This window comes from Macrobrachium nipponense, chromosome 7 (genome assembly GCF_015104395.2).
Source record: "Macrobrachium nipponense isolate FS-2020 chromosome 7, ASM1510439v2, whole genome shotgun sequence".
NCBI lineage: Eukaryota > Metazoa > Arthropoda > Malacostraca > Decapoda > Palaemonidae > Macrobrachium > Macrobrachium nipponense.
In genome coordinates this window covers 91493375-91514192 of record NC_061109.1, presented here as the reverse complement: position 1 = coordinate 91514192, position 20818 = coordinate 91493375, and the positions used below count along the sequence as shown (strand labels likewise).

The following is a 20818-nucleotide window of genomic DNA, read 5'->3' as shown; positions in this document are numbered from 1 at the left end:
ACAATGTAAATCGGTACTTTTTAGATGAAAAGGCCAGCAGTGCAAGATATATCAGTTGAGCGATTTATAGTCATTCGTCATTAATATCGATGACAGCTCAGGAACTGGCAATATGCTGTTTCACAAGATGTACCTGGATGCCATGATCAGTGGACCTTTGTAGAAATGCGGCATCGGCTTTGTCTCAGGTCTGGGGCTCTGGGTGCGCCAGTAACGCCTCGTTAGGCCCAAGTTGGAAGGCTCGTGGCGGGGACATCCGTCCGAGGTCACGACTGGAGCAGACTGAGAGCGACGGCAGGTGTGTTTCTTGGGTGTTGGGGGTCAGCTTAACCCCCCAAGAGCAGGGCAATCCTGGAAACAGAACATACAGCCAGCAGAGGGTTCACAGGAAAAAGAGCTTAAGACATAGGCCTAATAAGTACCAGGCTACCTACACTTTTCCCTCTTGGGATATGTCCTTAAGGCTGAGAAGTCTTTATTTTCCCCCTTTTAACAGGAAATTCCTATCTCTGGATGGGGTGCTTTGGTTTACTGCCTGAAATCAGCTGATATTAGGGTAAATGGCTGCTTTTCTAGCAATCAAAATATTTAACTAAATGCTGGGTAGACGAGGAGATCAATAAATGTAACAATATATATATATATATATATATATATATATATAATATATATAATATATATATATCCAGTGGCCACCCCTCCGTATTCGCGTTCTCCAGATTCGCGGACTCACACATTCGCGGATTTCTCTGGGGAACATTTCCCCTCTTTATTCACGGAAAATTCGCGCATTCACGGTATTTTTTCTATGAAAAATATCCACAGATTCCTGGTTTTTTTGATGAATTTCATCATAAAATGCACTATTTGTGATAAAACTTATTAAAAAAAACCAAGTATGAAAATTTTTAGTGTTTTTCTTGAGTTTTAACTAACAAAATAGGCTGTTTTTAGCATTTTCATAGGGTTCCAAACATTCGCGGGTTCTAACTATTCACGGGGGGGTCTGGTACGCATCCCCCGCGAAATACGGGGGACCACAAAGTATGTATATATGTATATATATATATATATATATATAATATATATATATATATATAGTATATATATATATATATAATATATATATATACACAGACAGAGGCAAAACGATTCCCTGACTACACTAAATTTACATCTCATATATGTATATTATATATATATAGTATATATATATATATGATATTATATATATATATATATATATATATATATATAATATATATATATATATATATATATATATTCTATTATTATGTATATATATATATATATCTGCATATATATATATATCTATATAATATATATATCGATATATATATATATATATCTAATATATATACTATTATATATATATCTATATTATATATATATATATTATATATATATATAGTATATAAGTCATATCACATTACCGTGATTCATATATTATATCGAGCTACAAATGTCCTTTAAGATCTAATTTGTTCTACCTCGGAATTAATATATTTTCATATATGTTTAACCGAAGGAGAATTTATTCAGCGATAATAGAATTGCTGGCCGACGGACACAAACCATCGACATCTTCAATCCCAGGACTGGCAGTGAAGCCTTAGCCCACCCCGCCACCGCAAGAGGATATAAGTTTATGCCGCCTCCCAACTCAAATACCTGCTACGCTCAGGTATTTTTAGTTTTGGAGACTGCATCAAACCCACCTCGTCCTTGGTAGCGTTGTAGTGCTTTTGCCCGTACGTAGCCATAATATAAGTCATATCACATTACCGTGATTCATATACATATATCGAATTAGATATTAAAGGATATTTGTAGCTTGATACTTTCCTCCTGCTTGTCTTTTTGTTATTGAATTACAGAAACTGGATTTCATTTAGGATTTTGTTGTCATTTTTTCAGGTTGAAGACACAACCATGATCTACATTCCACATGAGTCTGTACGAAAGCAAAGTGATGATGAATCAAAATATGTAAGGTTATTCCAGAACATTGACCTCTCTTCCAACTTTTATTTCAGGTTTGTATGGTTGTAGCATTTGTGAACCAAAAATATGATATACATACCTAGTATATATTGCAGTTTTGGTTTGAAATATAATTTAAAATTTAGCTTAAAGTGTTCACGTCCTCATAATTATATTACTTGTATCTTGCAGTTATAGCTATGATCTAACTCACAGTCTGCAGTACAACATGTCACCTCCAACGGAAATACCTCTTGATGTGCTTTTAAGCTTTAAAGGTCCTCCTGGAGAAGGTAAGAATTGGCTTTTAAGAATCTTGTTTAAGCAGGAGGTGACATCAAATTTGTGCATTAACCTAAAAATTGATTGGAAATGTGTGCCATTTTTTATCATTCAGATGTACTTTGGGGTTCTCTTGGAGGTTATGATGGTATGAGGAATATTTTCAGGGGATTGAGAATGGGTAGCTTTTCACCATATTTTCTTAGAAGCTGAGTTCATTGTTAATGAGTTTATCTCAGAGCATTCCACCTATTGTTTTTGTTTCTTTTCCAAAAGGAAGTTTGAGTTCTTAATAGCCTTTTCAGCTTCAGAACAAAGAAATTTTTTTTTCTTACCAGGTAAGGTCTTTACAATTTTTTTAGAAGTTGATGCGTGACTACCAGCAAGTCATCTCCCTCCAAAACAGCTGCTGAAATCATTGCAAAATAATAGTAATTTTGTTATTAAAACTCAGAATGCTTGGTTGCTGGTAAGACACTTGATTGGACTATTTTCTGCCTAGAGCCTTTATGTTAAACAGCAAGCTGGGTTGCACTTTAAAGCATACCAGCATATCTGGAAAAGGAGCTGATGTACTTGACGGCAGTAGTAAAATGATGGGTTTTTGCCAAAGGAAACAATTTTTTAAATTGTATTTTTCATAATCATTCTGTGTATTTTGTAAGTAAAGTACGGTCCCTAATTATGCGAGAATTTGGTCGATCCACGGCCTCGCAGGTCTGGAAATTCGCAGATTTTGAAACACATACCTTATGGGAATAATTCCATTAGGGCCAAGGCAAACTGCAACTTACCAAGTCAAACTTTTTTTTATACTACCCATTTTCAATACTTTCTATGGACTATACTGTAATTTTTTCTGATATGAAATTGTTCTTATGGATAAATAAAACTTTGAACAGGTTTTAATAACTTGAAAAAGTTTAAAGCTACACACAGGATGGTGAAAACTCCCACTCGTAAACAATGCCACCATTGGGTACAAGTGTACTGTATGACACAGTCATTTCCTTTAAAAAACCTTTTGGATGGAATTTCCTCTTATCTATCCTCTGCCAAAAAAACCTTCAGACTCCTCTATCACATCCTCCGTGAAGAGCTCTTCTGCTGAAGGAAGGCTTTGTGAACCATTTGAGGTTTCGGGAACTGTCGGATCATGCGTGTCTTCACTCCCATTAGGCCTAACAAACTTGGTTACGAGCGCCTCTCTGTTTCTTTGTCTAGCACGTTCACTATGTAATCGTTTTCATATACGTAAGTTTATTCTACGATAAAAAAAGAACTGATGAAAATTCAAAATTTGCTATGAAATTACAATTTCTTAAAAAAAATTATTAAAATTCAATATGAAATGACAGTTTCTTGAAAAGTTTAGATCAAACGATTCTCTCTCTCTCTCTCTCTCTCTCTCTCTCTCTCTCTCTCTCTCTCTCTCTCTCTCTCTCTCTCTCTCTCTCTCTCTCTCAAACACATCTGCTTCTTTGTTAATCACTTTGACTAGTCATTTTCATCAAAACCTATCTCAACAATAGAAAAAAACCAATGATCAAATGCCAAAGTTAGTCAAAACAAGTTAACTTAGAAAAAAAATTCTTCCTTCGTGTTAAGCAATGACGGATTTCAATTTGTCAACTGCTGCCAAAATGAAGTTGCTCCTTCCTTCGTCTTTAACGTAAGGGCAAGCTTTTTAGTTTCGAGAAAATAGGTCTTGCTCTTCAACTTCTAGGCAGATGCATACATGATGCGGATGATCAGAATACACTTCGCAGATCTGAATAATACGTATGACGATGATGATGAGACCGTTCATTCATACACACTGCGCTATGATGTCACAAATGTGTGAGGCAGAGCCTTCTGTCTTAGCTAATGGCTGAGCAGGAAATATTTCTCTCGCATTCCCCCTTGGAGGAATATTAGTGTTTTTTCCTCCAAGCATTCCCCCCACCCCTTCTCTCAGATACCAGCAACCCCCCCCCCCCCCCCCCTCCCCCCCCCCCCCCCCCACACACCTAAAATACTTTAAAAGACAATAGATTTGATACGTTTTGCGGCACATGACTCGCAGGCTTTGAACAGCTTTGCAGATACAGAAAATCTATTTTTGAGAACTAGCAACCGCATAAAAGGGGAATCACACGATTTGAACACGCATAATTCGGGACCAGACTGTATGTATAGTGTACACACCTGATGTACAAGAATATTATTGACAAAACAGCTTGCATGCATATTATGAATTCTCAAGCTACAAAAACTGATGGATAATTTTCTTTGAGCAGTAATTATAAGATTATATTTTGTGACAGAATAATAATTTTGGTTGTACAGTGGGCCCCCCGTATTCGCGTTCTCCGGATTCGCGTACTCACACATTCGCGGATTTCTCTCGGGAATGTTTCCCCGCATTATTCGCGGAAAATTCGCGTATTCACATTATTTTTCTATGAGAAATATCCACAAATTCCTGGTGTTTTTTTTATGAATTTCATCATAAAATGCACCTTTTGTGATAAAACTATTAAAAAAACCAAGTATGAAAATTTTAAGTGGTTTTTCTTGAGTTTTAACTAACAAAATATGCTGTTTTTAGCATTTTTATAGGAGTTCCAAACATTCCCGGATTCTAACTATTCACGGGGGGGTCTGGTACGCATCCCCCGCGAATACGGGGGGACCACTGTATACTTTGCAACCCATAAAATTCACTTAAAACATTTCGTGACCCTTTCGGTCAAAAAATATTTCCCATAAAAGGATGTAAATTTTACCTATGTCTATACAGGCAGTCTGCGGGTTACAACGGGGGTTCCATTCTTGAGACGCGTTGTAAGCCTGAGCATTGTCTAAAATACTAAGAAAACCTTACTTTTAATGCTTTGGGTGCATTGAAAACTATATAAACTGCATTCTTATTGCATTTTTCACCAAAAAAACCTTCAAATATTGATTATTTTGCATTTTCGGTGTCAAATGTCATCTGCCAGAAGAGCGTTGTAGGCGTCGTAACCCAGGAAGTAATGTCTGATGAATATAATTGAAAAGGGCCTTAACCTCGCAATGTCGTAACCCGAACCTGTCATAAGCCGGGGACTGCCTGTATAGTACATTCTTGCTTTCATACCTGTGCACAAATCAAAATAAATATAAATAACATAGTTATGGTGCCATAACATACCTAACAGAGGCGCCATTAACAGGTTATTCACCACAGTATCTGAGTCAGCGCCATATACACCATAAATTGCCAAGTTTTGGTTAATGGTGTTTATTGCCTATTAGCACCCTGCTGATAACTGGGGACTGCGTATATATATATATATATATATATATATATATATATATATATATATATATATATATATATTATATAAAGGTTTTTTGCCACAAAGGAAAAAATGAAAAAGCAAGAATGCCAAGTACTTTCGGTCCTGTTCGGACCCTTTGGCTCAGTAAAGGGTCCGAACAGGACCGAAAGTACTTGGCCATCTCGCTTTTTCATTTTTTCCTTCGTGGCAAAAAACCTTTATTTATACATAGCATCACATTTTATATACTTCGTAATCAAGTTATTCATATATATAACTATATATATATATATATATATATATATATATATATATATATATAGATATTATACTAATATATACTATATATATATATAGATATATATATCAATATATATAAATCTACAATAATTTCAAAATACTCTGTCAAACTGCTGACTGTCTTTTGCTCCTTCTTTTAGAATCTCTTTACATCAAGAAACTGTCTCCTACCTTAAACAACCAAACTACCTCCACACCGTTACATATTGCTTAACTGCCTATTACTCACATTCTCTCTCTCTCTCTCTACTTCTCTCTCTCTCTTCTCTCTCTCTCTCTCGTCTCTCTCTCTCTCTCTCTCTCTCTCTCCCTTGTTTTTTATTCCTCCAACATCGCCTTTTGACTACGCTATTTTCCATCAGGTAACAACCAAACCTCTCAACAGTAATTCTGGCAGAATGGTGTCTTTGTTTATTTTTTCAATTTTTATTTTTTGTTTTGCTTTTGGATGTGTTATTTTACTAAGTAATTCAGTGTTTTAATTTACTTTCAGCTTAAAGTCACTTTGTAGTTTATTATTTTTCTTTTAGCTTAATGACAAACTATATTTCTTAAAATTACTAGGTTATTTTAGCACACTTTTTAATATTGTAAAATTAATTCTATTTATAGCCCTGAAGATGGGAAAGAATTCCCGAAACGTAGGTGTCAATAAAAAGAAGAAATGATCGCCAGTTTTCTTGCTGTCCTCTTCATTATTAAACTTAAGCTCACCAGGAGCAAAAATCTTGCAGATATATATATATATATATATATATATATATATATATATATATATATATATATATATATATATATATGTGTGTGTGTGTGTGTGTGTGTATATGCGTATGTGTGTGTTCACAATGACTTTATGGATGCAGATTCTATAATGAGAAATTCAGTTGTATTTTTATGTTAACCTCTGATTCATTTTAGTTATTGATTATTTTTTTTTTTGCAATAGGAGAAGCAGAGAAAACTGAAAACGTTTTTAACTCTTCATTAAGCTCAAAGGAAACAAATGTGTCATCAAGCATGAAGTCAAGAAATAAAGATCTGCCTGATAATAGGTATGTGAGACTCTGTTTATTTCTTTTGTTTTTTTAAATTTTTAACTTTCTAAAGTAGATAAAGTGGAAATCACTTACCTTGTAAAAATATCTCCACCTACCTTTTCAGTTCATCAAGTAAAAATAATGAAAAAAGTGAGGAAAGTGATACAGCAGCTACAAATTCCTCAAAGCGAAGCAGTTCTTCATCTACAATGTACTATGGTGTCCGTAACAAACCTCATAAGAAATTTATATGGAATGGATATCTTCTGAAACCTGTTGAAAACATTTTGCATCCTGCCTGGATATTGCCAATAACCCATGGATTTGTCGCACAGGTTTGGCCAAATGAGTTCAGTACTGTACTTAGTAATTTCATGAGAATTAACAGAAGAAATCTTTATTCCCATAAATGTATGTCGCTGTTTGTTCTTGTGTCAATCTGTTGGTATACTGTAAGTAGACCATCAACATCACTACTGGTTCACTCCTATTGTGCAGTAGTTGTTGACAGTGTAGGTACACTATCTTTATTGGGAAAAGTGTTTTCTTCCACTAGTTGCAGTAAGTGACAATTATGGTGGTCTTGGGGAGAGGACATATTTTAGCATGTTACTATGATTCTCCTGGTGAATTGCGTTTGAAAGTTGATTGGGTGAAGGTTTCATTTGTCTCAATATAGTCATTAATATTCTTTATATTAGCATGCATTATGCATCACAGCAAACTAGGGCATTCCAGAGAGGAATTTCTCTAGCTCCGTGTGGCAGTCAATATATCAGGGCTCAGCTGGCTTTCTGGAGGCAAACTGAGTCACTGTTTGTATGGTTGCCATTACGGGTAGCATCTTTTCACCTGAGTAAATTATCATTTTAAGACTTAATTTTAATTAATTATTGCAATTTTCCTCACAAAGTATTTAAGGACATTCTTGTATTGCAAGCTGCAGATAAGTCAGAAATACATTTTTTGATAGCGTAGCCACTGATCATCCTTACAGGAGTTACAGTTATGGTAGTTCCCCCAGAGGAACAAAAGCAAATATCAAAGAATTATATCTCATAGCTGGCCTAGTCCAGAATAGTGCCTTTGATAGATAAGTGATAGATTATAAAAGGACTAAAGGTAAGAGGGCTCTTTCCCTTGCTGACCGCGATTACCTGATTTTCCTTCACCATTCTCACACAAATGTGACAACTGGGCAAAAACTGACTAAGATCCCCATTACAGGCAGTCTTCGCTTATCAGCAGTGTTGGTTAACTTCGTTCTGGTTTTATAGCACTCAGCTAACAATGTTGTTAACTAAATTTTTGGCAACGGCAAGCAATTTTCAATGTCAGTAAGCAATTTATCAGCATCAGTAAGTGGTTTATTGGCATTGGTAAGCTGTTTATCAGTGCTGATAAGCGGTTTATTACCATTACCTGCAATTTTTGGTTAGTGGCACTCAGCTTGAAATGGAACCCCCTCCATTGACCAGGGGATGCCTGTACTGCTCTTGGTCTGCATTTGAGCTAATTCTCCCAGGTTGCTCCAGAAGAATTTCTATTTCATGTTGCTGAATTGGAGAAACTTGTAGATATTGTTACTGGAAAGATAGGTGCCAGTCCTTTAGCTCCTGTAAAAAGTTTGAGTTCCTTAAAGTAACTCAAATTGCTTAAGATTGAGGTATTACAGTTAAACACAGTAATACCTCAATCTTATGCAATTCGAGTTGAACAAATTCACAATACAGTGGAAACCCCAATATTCGCATTCTTCAGATTTGCTGACTCACACATTCACAAAGATCTCTCTGGAACATATCCCCCATTATTTGCAGGAAATTCATCTATTCGCGGTATTTTTCAATGGGAAATATCCACAATTTTCTGTTTTTTTTATCAATTTCATCATAAAATGCACTTTTTGTGGTAAAACTATTAAAAAAGTAGGTATAACAATTTTTAGTGGGTTTATCTTGAGTTTTAACCAACAAAAAAGGAAATTTTTAGCATTTTATAGGGGTTCCAACTATTCGTGGGTTCTAGCTATCTCCATGGGTGTCTGGTACGCATCCCCTGCGAATACGGGGGGACCACTGTAGTGCAAACTTTTAATTGGAACCTAGCTAATTATCATATGCGAGTATTTCTCAGACAAGCGAACGCAATGCAACATTTTTGAATCCCAGAGAAACCTTACAAAACTGCACAGAAGCCCCAAGTCTAGAGCTGTTAAAGTATGTCAAGTACTAATGTGATAGGAGGGAGAGTGTTGCCGATTAGCAATCAGTGATATTTATATGTTTGCTTGTGGATATTGTCCCCTGACTCTCTCTCTCTCTCTCTCTCTCTTCATGGATATTGTGACGTGACTTTGATTCAAGTTATTTTATGAAAGGTAAAGAAGGACTCTCTCTCTCTCTCTCTCTCTCTCTCTCTCTCTCTCTCTCTCTCTCTCTCTCTCTCTCTCTCTCTCTCTCTCTCTCTCCATGTGTATGTAATCTTCACACTCCTATATTTTTACCAACCATTTATTTATTTATTTCAAGGGTAATGTATTAATCTTTTAAGTGCAATTACAGTAACTTTAATTTCATTTAAAAGTTAGCTTGATACTTATGCAAAGTATCTCTCTCTCTCTCTCTCTCATTCTTTTGCTCTCTCTCCTCTCTCTCATCTCTCTCTCTCTCGCTCTCCTCTCTCTCTCTCTCTCTCTCTCTCTCTAGAAACTGTAAATGTCTCTCTCTCTCTCTCTCTCTCTCTCCTCTCTCTCTCTCTAGAACTGTAAATGTGCTGTTCTAAAACAGACATAACTAGGATTTGTATTAGTCCAAATAAAAAGCACTGTTTGTTCATGAAAAAGAATTTCAGAACAAAGAGAAGTTTCAAACAAGGTGATTAGGCAGTAAATCACACACACTTGCCAGGCACATAAGAAGCGAACATGCCACATACATAATTGGATTTTACAACCACCTCTCTGTGTGACCCTAATGAGTTGCGGTGAGAGGATTTGCAGTACACACATTGGAACCACGGTTTTCCTACATAATTAATTCCAGAACTTCTCGTGCAGTCCAAAATGTATGAAATCCAAAACAATAATTCCCATAAGGAATAATGTAAATACTATTATTGCTTTCAAGACAACCAAAAATATTTTTTTAAATACATTTTATCGGGAATAAACAGTTTTACATACAGAAAACAATGAGAAATAAATAAAACATTCAACATCACTTGTACCTTTATGGAAGACTCTTGTTAGCGTATGGAAGAGGGAGAGAAGGGAAGGGGAAGGAGGAGAGGTTACTGTTTGTCAGGGGAATCCCTTTCCAGAAGGACTTCAGATATCAAGGACCTATCTGGGGTTACTTTCTTTTTATTTTTTTACTAGCGCTATCTGGAGATTTCCCTAAAGTGAAACAAGGTATTGTCATTAAACATGTTGGAGACACGGATTACATCTTTGTTAGGATGATAATTCTCCACAAAATATTTTATGTCACTCCGCTTGGAATACATGTCTTTAATCACTAAAGTAGGCACATTATCACCTCTCTCTTCCTCCTCATCCTCTGATTCCTCATCTGCCATCTGTTGCTGTTCCTGCTAAAGGTCTTGCAACTCTTCAGTAGTTAGCTCTTCCACATCCTTGCCACACATCCAAGCCCCAGAGACACAGTAGATTCCACAACAGGCGTAGGATCGTCAGGGGTCAGCCTCAAATCCTTCAAAATCCATGTCGAAGTAACATTCTGGCCACGATTTTCTCCAAGCAAGAGTTCATTGCCTTGGAAGTCACTTCCTGCCAAGCCTTATCTATAAGGCTTATGCAATTAAAGATATTGAATTGATCCTTCCAGAACTCTCTTAGGGTTCATTCAGTGTCTGAGGTAACTTCAAAGCACCTTTGAAACAGTACCTTAGTGTACAATTTCTTGAAGTTTGAAATGATCTTTTGGTCCATGGGCTGAATGAGAGGAGTGGTAATAGCAGCGAGAACTTCACTGTGGTGAATTTAAATTCATCTAACAACTCATCTTCCAAGCCAGGTGTGCAGGAGCATTGTCCATTACCAGGAGGCACTTGAGTGGCAATCTGTTTTCATGGAAGTATTTTTTCACACTTGTGCCAAACATGACCCATGCCTTTGCGTTCGCCTTCCACATCACAGGGAATTTGTTCTTAGTAACACTGTTTTTCTTGAACACTCGGGGATTTTCAGAGCGATACACCAGTATGGTCTACACTTTGAAATCCCCACTGGCATTCCCACAGATGAACCTTCCTCATGCTTGATGTTTGTCCTTTTTGACAATTTTTTGCCAAAAGAGACCTTCATTTCAATTGAAAACTTGAGGAAGGAGTCCTTCAGCCTCTAAATATTCTTTGAATTCATCAATGAATTCTTCATCTGCATGTTTGTTGGAACTCGCAGCCTCCCCATGCCTCATGAAACTGTGTGTGCCAGTTCACTTTTCGAATTTTTCAAACCAGCCTCTGCTGGCCTTAAAATCACTAACAAGAGATCTTGTAGGGATTTTCTTACCAAGATTGGCTTGCAATATCTTTGCCACAAATTATCGCTTTGATGGCCATTTCCAGCTCACACTTGTGGTTAAATCTGATGGAAAGAATGTAGGTTTGTATAGTTGTAACAACTAATTTGTTTCATGGTTGTTTTTTTTTATTGAAAAGCTTTCTTCTAATAGTTTATAAGTTCTGGACTTCCCTAGCTAACCTAACCTAATTAACTTGAATTAATGAATTCATTATAAGCTATGTCTTTCTTGACCTTGCAGCCTAAAGAATATGTATTTAAGCCTTCCACTTAAACATATTGTTTTTTATTTCTTTTCTGCCTATTTCCAGAGTAATATATCTGTTTATGGACGGCCATTTTACCTAACCCTTATTGCTCGCCGTTCTTGCTGTTATGCAGGCACTAGATTTTTGAAGAGAGGAGCAAATTATGAGGTAAGGAATATTGTTATCAGTGAACATGGGAAAAGAGACTTTGTTGTAAATTAAGGGGTTTCATTGGAGAACAATGGAGACTGATCTTGGGTTCAGATAATTTCTTGGAGAGTTACTTACAAAGATAAAAAATGTTCGATTTATTCTTGAAGTGTCACATATTAGCTGTTGTTTTCTAACTTGAAAACTTTTGATTCACATCAGTGTTTTTAATAATATTGTTGTGAAGCCGAGTGGATTTACTTGAAGAAGCCACCATACTAGATTCTAAAAGAATGATCAATAAAATATGATAAAGCTTTGGTCATGTGAGTATTGTGCTAATTTTTTTTTGGGGGGGACCACTTTATCGATGTGTAAGGTGTAATAAGTTTTGCTTGTTTCAACATAATGTCATTACATTAAATTAGCCATATTGTTTGTTTGCACAAACCTCAGACACCTCACAAAAAGAAGAAACGCTTTCGAGTTCCATTTTGCAGAGTATGCATATGTGCTTCACTGGCCCTCAGGTGGTAGATTGACTCACTGTTTGTGCCCAAGATTGAGACAAAACTTTCATGTCATACCCCCTTTTTTATGCTTTTACTTTCATATTCTGTCTCCCCATTTCTACTCATTTGTATCATACCTATTTTTTATTTGTTATATCACTTTTTGTGATAACATCTGTGAAGCAGTTTTGAGAAATACAGGCAGTCCCCAACTTACAGTGTGCAAGTTCTGTTCGAGCGATGTGCTGTAAATTGATTTCCACCTTAAGCCAGTGTTTATAAATTACTAATAGTCCCCGTAAGCACCTTTAACGGCGCATATGGCACCATAACTAGGTACCTGTTCTTAATTGTGTTTACAGCACCTTAACTAAATACCTACTCTTGATAAATGTACATATTTTTGAAAAAACGCTGTAAGATCGGAGTGTGGTAAGTTGGTACCGCTGTAACTCAGTTACACCCCACATTAACAGTTATGACTTCGACCATCAACGGATGGTCTCTTGTTTATAAATGTTTTATAAGTTGTATTTTAATAGAGAGCTTTCACATTCATAATTGATCTCAGATCCCCCTTTTCTGTTGAGAACAACCAGAATTGCTAAACAGCAACACCAATATGCAGCGGTTGTTCCTTGCTGTAGAACTTCTCAGTTCCAAAGTCATTTATTTCTCACACTATTAGACTATGGAACAGTCTCCCTGAAGATTTTGTGCAATTAGAACTTCAAAAGATGAAATTCAGTGCATTACTACTACCCTAATTTTATTCTTCTTGCATTCTAATAAGTTTTTACTCTATGCTTTAATTTATATATATACATGCTTGTGTAACCCACAATCTTGGGTATCATTCTACCCTAAATTTTCAGCCTTAAAAATGATTTTATTATGTATGTATCGAATGTATCATGTGAGTTCATTTTTTGAGAGACCAAATCACAATAGACAACCTCTTTTCCTCCATCTCCATCTATCCCATCTTCTAATAAAATAAATTAAAAAAGTTAAAGAGCAGCCATAACAACCAAATGAGGAACAGCTTTTCTGCTATGAACAACCGAATTGGATAACATTTGTTTGCCTTGTTTTACAACCATCATACAGTAGTAAAAAATAATGTAGTGATGTTACAAATGAAGTTAAATAGAATAGGACTGATATATTTTTATACTATATGTACCCTTAATTGCTATAGAGAAAAGATCATCAAAGAAAGCTGCAAGTTGTAGCTGAAGCTGAGAAAACAATGGTCAAGCGGCTAATGACTATAAATTATCATGCTTTGGCAACACGGATGAAACTCCATAAACTTCAATATGCTCTGCTGTTAATAAAATTCGAAGAAAAGTATTTTAGTCAATGAAGATAGAAAGATTGTTTTATAGTTGTTTTCATGCCAATAAAAGATAAATATGTAAAGCTTGTGTTATGATGAAATCAAGTGAAAATAGATAACAGAATTTGTCGATTTTTTTTTACTCAAAAACGTGCCCCCAACACCATCTGTTAACAAAGCAAATAAATAACTAAATTTAGTTCACTACTAGACTTATTTAAGTCATATTTCAATTGAAAAACACTACACACACATACATAAATGAGAGTCATTTATCCTACTGAAAGCAAGAAAATCCCTCTGAATTAAGTTAAATACGTAGGGTGAAATAAATAGACCTCGTAATCCCTCTCAGCAGATTTCCAAATTGCAACATTGATCGCTAAGTTTGTATTTTATAATACAATAGTAATATGAGAATACATATAATTGGATATGGTTAGATAAAAAGTAAATTTTTAAAAGATCCATGGAAAATATGCTTCTCTGTTGTTTGTATTTTATAATAAAATATTATGTGAATATTACATAAACTAATTTTATATCTCATAAATGATGATACTCCTTTAAACTTAGCTTCAAAATTAGGTCTTCAAAAATCGCATGATACACGAGTATATATGGTTTGTATTTTTTCTTTTTTTAACAAGTGAGATCACTTCTTTCTGTATTTCCCTTTACCTCCTATGACTTTGTCCTTATGAACACCATATTCTTTGGAAAAAGCTTGAACTTCCATATATGCATAGGGTTCATCTTCTGAATACATAGTGGGAATCTCAAAATGAATCTGGTAGGGTGAAACTTTTCAGGCTTTCAAAAGCGGGTAGTATAGTTATGTATGGTTAGGATTATAACTGCATTCTTGTGATTTAAACCATTCTGTTTTTTATCATGTTTCCTTACTGGAACTCCCTGTATTATAAAGAAGCAAAGCTTCTGATATAATCCTTAACCTGTTTGTATTTAATTGCTCTTTAGGTCTAGCTGTTTCTTATGTTCCAATTAGGCTTGCTTCAGAATGGTGAGGTAGTTCATTGATTGTTAAATGTAAAATGTACAGTATCAAAATTAATCAGTTTAGCAATTTGTAGTTTTAATCTACTAGCTTGGCTTACTAGGATTCTTAATTGAAGAGGGCATTTTTGCAGGAACCTTACTGCACTCAAAACTGTTGTGAGCAGGCTGATTTAATAAATTACTACTAAACCATTTCCAAGGAGAATGCTCCAGGAAAACTGGCTTCTATAATGACCAGATTCCAGTTGAAAGCCTTGTAATGGGAATGTTCATGTATGAGATGGAAGAATAATCGAAATATGTATAAGGAAAATTGTTATATAAACATGTGTTTAAAAAATGTATTTACAATATTACTACTATTTTGTACTTTTAATACAATATTTGTCTAGAACTGTCATACCTAAATAAAAATGCTTGTGGTTGTAGAGTATCACCTCATGAAAGTTAACAGAATTACTGTGAGCAATCCGTATATGTGTTGTAGTCCAAATGGATTTTGGAATCTAGTATTTACATATACAATTTTATTGATAATTACTGTATTGGTTTTCAGGGGGAAGTAGCCAATGAGGTGGAAACAGAGCAGTTGGTATTTGATGCTCATGTGCCATCAATACATTCTGGAAGATACACATCTTTTGTTCAGGTAAGTTGGCACATATTAATTATTACTAATATTTTTTTAAAATATTTATTTAAAAGTTTGTTAAGGGTCCTTCATAAAGTTGGTATAAACAGTTTACTCTCCAAGCTTCTCTGAAAATTTATATATTTTTTTTGTATCATAGCTACTGTTTGTCCTCAAGGAGTTACAATCTCATGTTCCACCCAGGGCTCCTTAAGATACACCAACCATTCTCAAATAATGCTCTTATAGTTCAAGGTGGTCTCGGCCAGAATAGTGCTATGTAGTTGGCACAGTGATAGAATATAAAGGACTCAGGACAAGAGGGCTCTTTCCCCTGTCCTACATCCACCTTTGTTGTTTCCTTCATCCTACTCAGACAGATGTGACAACAGCACGTATGTCGAATGTCTTCCTCATGACACCCTGGTCTGTCATGGAGTTCACTCATCCCAAGTTATTATTATTATAGAGGATTAGTGTATCCAGACCTCTGAGCCTAATAACAGCTCTTCTCAGGCTGGTTCTCATCCCCAGTTTTTGTTCCAAATATTGCAATCATCATAACAAGCTGAGAACTAAGTACATATACATACATACTTGGTTTTAGAATCGTGTGAAAAGTTCTAGTCCCTTAAGCTTTTTAGTGGATGGACTTATACGTATTTGCTAAAATTGGGAGCCAATACGTCTCCTGCAAGGTGGGAAGTTAGAACTAGATCGCTAGTCTACGCTGTAATTGTGGTGCTATTTTTTCTTTTTTCCTTTGTAGTAAAGCAGTGATTAGTATTAATACAGAATATTAATACAATAATATGTAATGCAATAATATTGAACAAATATGTTATTGAAACTCATTAGTCAGTGACCGTTTGGAGCAGCTGCTGAATAGGGAGACAGGGCTAGGCGCGAGAAATCCGATTGAAATTGCATCTCCTCCGCCTGCCAGTAATGGGGACCCTTTTGGGAAAGCAGGGTTTTTGGATGAGGGAAAATGGCAGCACTGAGCAGGTTGGAATGGAAATAGAACTGGTAGCACTTTATTCCTCCCCCTGCACTTCTACATTATGAATGCCTGGGAAACAATGTAGAACATGTGGTAAAGCACATGAAATAATGAATAAAATTATGTGAGATCCCCCCTCCCCATAATTTCTTACTCCAGGAAAGAATGCAGAGCATGGGGACTGAACTACAGAAACTTTCGGAAACACAAACAGCAATTTCTCCTTATCTTTCCTCTCCCCTCCTTACCCCCCTCCCTTGAAATAAAAAAAAACAAAAGAAATATTGAGAAACACAAACAATAACTTCCCTCAGCAAATATTGAAAAAATAAGTAAAAACAGGGAAACTATGACTACTGCGAATTGTAAGGTTTCAGTAAGCAACGTGTGAGCATGTAATACCCCCTCTGTGATCTTTGGTTGGTTGGTGCAAGTTTATGTTTGTAAATGTGGTATGGCCTAGGCTGCACTCTACACTACGCTTTAACTTTAGTTGGCATAATTGGGGTCATCTTCAGCAATACATTTTGTGGAAGTCCTCCCTTTGGGGACAAACTATAGTTTTCAGTGGCTCAAGTTAAGTATTTCTGGGCTTGGCCGTGTCGCTCCGTGAAATAGGTTCCTTCAGCACTATTTCTAAGGTAAAATATTGCTATAATACCAGAGAACTGCTAAATTGGACATACCAGAATATTCTGGCTCGCTCACCTTCATTAAAAGGTGTCGGTATAGTTCTGGGGCGAGTGAAAACCACTACCACGGCACCCTCTCCAATTATTTATGTGGCTAGGAATCATTGGGCTACCTAACAACGGGACCTACAGTTTATTGTTGGATCCGAACCACGTTATATCAAGAAATTAATTTCTGATCACTAGAAATAAATTCCTCTGATTCCATGTTGGCAGAGCATGTAATCGAACTTGGACTACCGAATTGGTAGGCAAGCATGTAAACCACTCATCCATTGAGGAACTTTTCAGTGGGTTAAGGTAAAGATTGTCTCACTCTCTGCATCCTCTAAAGGAGTTAAAAAAAACTAGCCCTTTTAAAAAGGGGCCATAGGGAAAGACATGTTTATTTGCTACCATTGTTCATTGTCCCCAAGAAGGATTCCTCCAAAAGTGGATGATCCTCGACCTGTCAAGTGTGACAATGCAATATTTGCATAAATTTTTCTGTATACTTTACTAGTTTATTTTACGGAAACTCAAGAAAAAGGGAATTTCACTGGTAGTCAACGTAGATGACTGGCTAATTTAGGAAGCCACCAGAGAAGAATGCTGATGAAACTTGGAAGTGCTAGTCAACAGACTCCAGTCTATAGGTTTACTAATATAGATAGGAACAGGTCCCACCTTATATCCACCAGACATTTTAAGAGGCTGAAATTTTGTCAGGGCCTCTTATAGTGTGTCTGTGGCAGATCTAGCCCTAGGATTGCAACTGTAGGATATAAACAAGAGTCTGGCTCTCACATGCAAGGAAAAAGATTTGCAATTGCTTTCATTTGAGATTGGGAAGATACTTCATCCCTGGACCTGGAGGGGATCTATGGCAAATAAGTCAACCTGGTGAGGAACAAAGTTCTAGAAAGTATTTTCCAACACTGACTTCCCTTGTAGGAGGAATCAAGGCAGCATGAGGTCAGAAGATAAGTAAAAATGTAGTGCACATCCCCCAGTTAACCCTTAAACACCGTCTTGACGTATTTTACGTCGACATTTTTTGTCTCTCAGGTGCCGACTGGACGTATTTTACGTCGACATACAAAAGTTTTTTTAAAAATTCGCAGAAAAATACTTTTAGGCCTACCAGCCAAAAACTCTTGAATCACGCGCCCTGGGGGATGCTGGGAGTTCACGGATCAAGGTGTTGTTTTGTTTACAATCGTTACGCAGGCGCGCAAGCGCGAATTTCTTTCTTGCCGCACTAAAAAGTATCTGTGACACATCTCGGAAATTATTTCGTCACTTTGACATAATTTTTGTACCATTTTAAATATGCCGTTACATGGAGTATTATATATGAAAATGTGAGCTTTTTTTATGTAGAATACAACTAAAAAATACTCATGATTGTAGCTTTTATCAGTTTTGAGATATTTTCATATAAATGTCGATAAGTGCCAAAATTTCAACCTTCGGTCAACTTTGACTCTACCGAAATGGACAAAAAACGCAATTGTAAGCTAAAACTCTTATATTTTAGTAATATTCAATCATTTACCTTAATTTTGCAATTAATTGGAAGTCTCTAGCACAATATTTCTATTTATGGTGAATTTATGAAAAAAACCTTTTCCTTACGTCCGTGCGGTAACTCTTCCGAAAAAAATCATACATGCGATTGTGGTAATGTTTGCACCATTTTAAATTAGCCGTTACATAAAGGTTTATATATATGAAAATGTGCGCAATTTCATGTAGAATACAACATAAAAATAATTGAAGGTTGTAGCTTTTCTCAGTTTTGAAATATTTGCATATAAATCACGATAAATAGAAAAAAAACCACTTTCGGTCAACTTTGACTCTACCGAAATGGTCGTAAAACGCAATTGTAAGCTAAAACTCTTACAGTCTAGTAATATTCAGTCATTTATCTTCATCTTGAAATAAATTCGAAGTCTCTAGCACAATATTTAGATTTATGGTGAATTTTAAAAAAAAACTTTCCTTCCCTCCGGGCGCGGATTCTCCGCCACAAATCTCCGAAATGCGTACGTCCCATTCTCGGAATATTTGCTCCATTTCATATTAGGCATTTCATAGAGTTTTATATATGAAAATGTGCCCAATTTCATGTAGAATAAAACAAAAAATATTTGAAGGTTGTAGCTTTTCCTATTTCCGAAATAATTGCATATAAAAAAATTCGACATTCGGTCAAATTTAACTCATCAGATATGGTCGAAAACTGCATTTGTAAGCTAATATTCTTACAGTATAGTAATATTCAATCATTTGTCTTCATTTTGAAAGAAATTGGAAGTCTCTAGGACAATATTTAGTTTTATGGTGAATTTTTGAAAAAAATATTTGTTTACGTCTGCACGTTACGAATTCATGCATTATTTTGTGATAATATTTTCTCTGTGTTGCTTTTATCATTTTACAATGTGTTATATACCAAAATGATTGCAATTTAGTGTACATTACAACGAAAAAAAAAGTAACTTGTTACCTTTAACCGTTTTGCGCACAGCGCGATTTGAATACAATTATATATGAAATTTCGTTTTTGCGCTATCATATATCGCATTATTTATATATGATAATGATAATTTTTTTCATTTCTGATGGTTGCATACTAAACTTCAGGCAATGACAAAAAAAGGAGCCAAAAATGAACTCTTAATCTTAAAAACTAAGCGCGCTGTGATTTTTTGAAAAAAATATTTTTTCCGCTTCCGCGCTCACTCTGAAACACCTCCAGCACACGGGAGACATTTTTTTTTTACCGCTTCGGCGTTTAAGGGTTAAGGCCAAGTAAGAACAACAGATTTGCAGACCAGTAAGCAGGAGACCAGATTCATCATATGGAGTTGTTAGTGCATTCTCAAGTCTGCCAGTCACTTGAAAATGTAGGGTTCGCCAAACTGGGATTTTTTTGTGATGTCAGCGAACTGGAACTATCCTGTTTATATCTCTCCATTCAAGGACTCTTAGGCTTGGGTGATGGACATGTTTTTCATGACTGGTCAAACCTAGACTTGCATGCTATGCCACCTCTGACTATAATAAATAAGGTAGTACTAATGTTTCAGGAAACAAGAAATTCCAGGATGACTCACTTGGCTCTTTGGTGGCCACAGAGGGAATTGTTTTCATTGAAACTGCATGCTTCCCTTTTGGAGAAGCTTGTGCATTTTGACTGAGCTTCAACAATTGAACTGTAACTTCCTCTTAGCCAAGGGGCAGAAGTCTTGGGTAAGTTACAATTTCCCTTCGAAAATATAGTAATTTCAGTTGGAGTTAGATGGATCCTAGTACAGTGATCCCCCCATATTCATGGGGGATGTGTACCAGACACCCCCATGAATAGTTAAAACCCGCGAATAGTTAGAACCCCCACTAAAAATGCTTACCAAATAACATCCTACTTCAAATACGTATACCTAAAATTACCAACTTATTACTGTATTAATCTTTGAGGTTATATTATTAATATCATTTCAAAGTCATCTTAATATCCCTACAGTCAATAACAGAGAGAGAGAGAGAGAGAGAGAGAGAGAGAGAGAGAGAGAGAGAGAGAGAGAGAGAGAGAGAGAGAGAGAATATAACTCCTAGACTCCGACTCCTTTCCCTTTTCCAATACATATATCAAACTGTCAATTACTCCCCCGCCCTCCTTCCTCCAAGTAAATAAAAAGACTGGGAATCACTATTTTTTATTAATCTTATCAATATTTGAAAATTAATTATAAGGT

General features: G+C 35.8%; 1 protein-coding gene across 1 annotated transcript in view; it reads left to right on the top strand.

Moving 5' to 3' along the window:
- The first annotated feature begins 1936 nt into the window (after window positions 1-1936).
- LOC135217463 (polyphosphoinositide phosphatase-like) overlaps window positions 1937-20818 on the top strand; it is a 333908-nt gene continuing 315026 nt past the window's right edge. Inside the window, exons 1-6 of the mRNA XM_064253366.1 lie at window positions 1937-2057; window positions 2197-2297; window positions 6841-6946; window positions 7056-7266; window positions 11789-11893; window positions 15306-15398. Of these exons, the coding sequence (XP_064109436.1) occupies window positions 1954-2057; window positions 2197-2297; window positions 6841-6946; window positions 7056-7266; window positions 11789-11893; window positions 15306-15398 (720 nt within the window). The 5' untranslated portion in view covers window positions 1937-1953. The remainder of the gene's footprint in view (window positions 2058-2196; window positions 2298-6840; window positions 6947-7055; window positions 7267-11788; window positions 11894-15305; window positions 15399-20818) is intronic.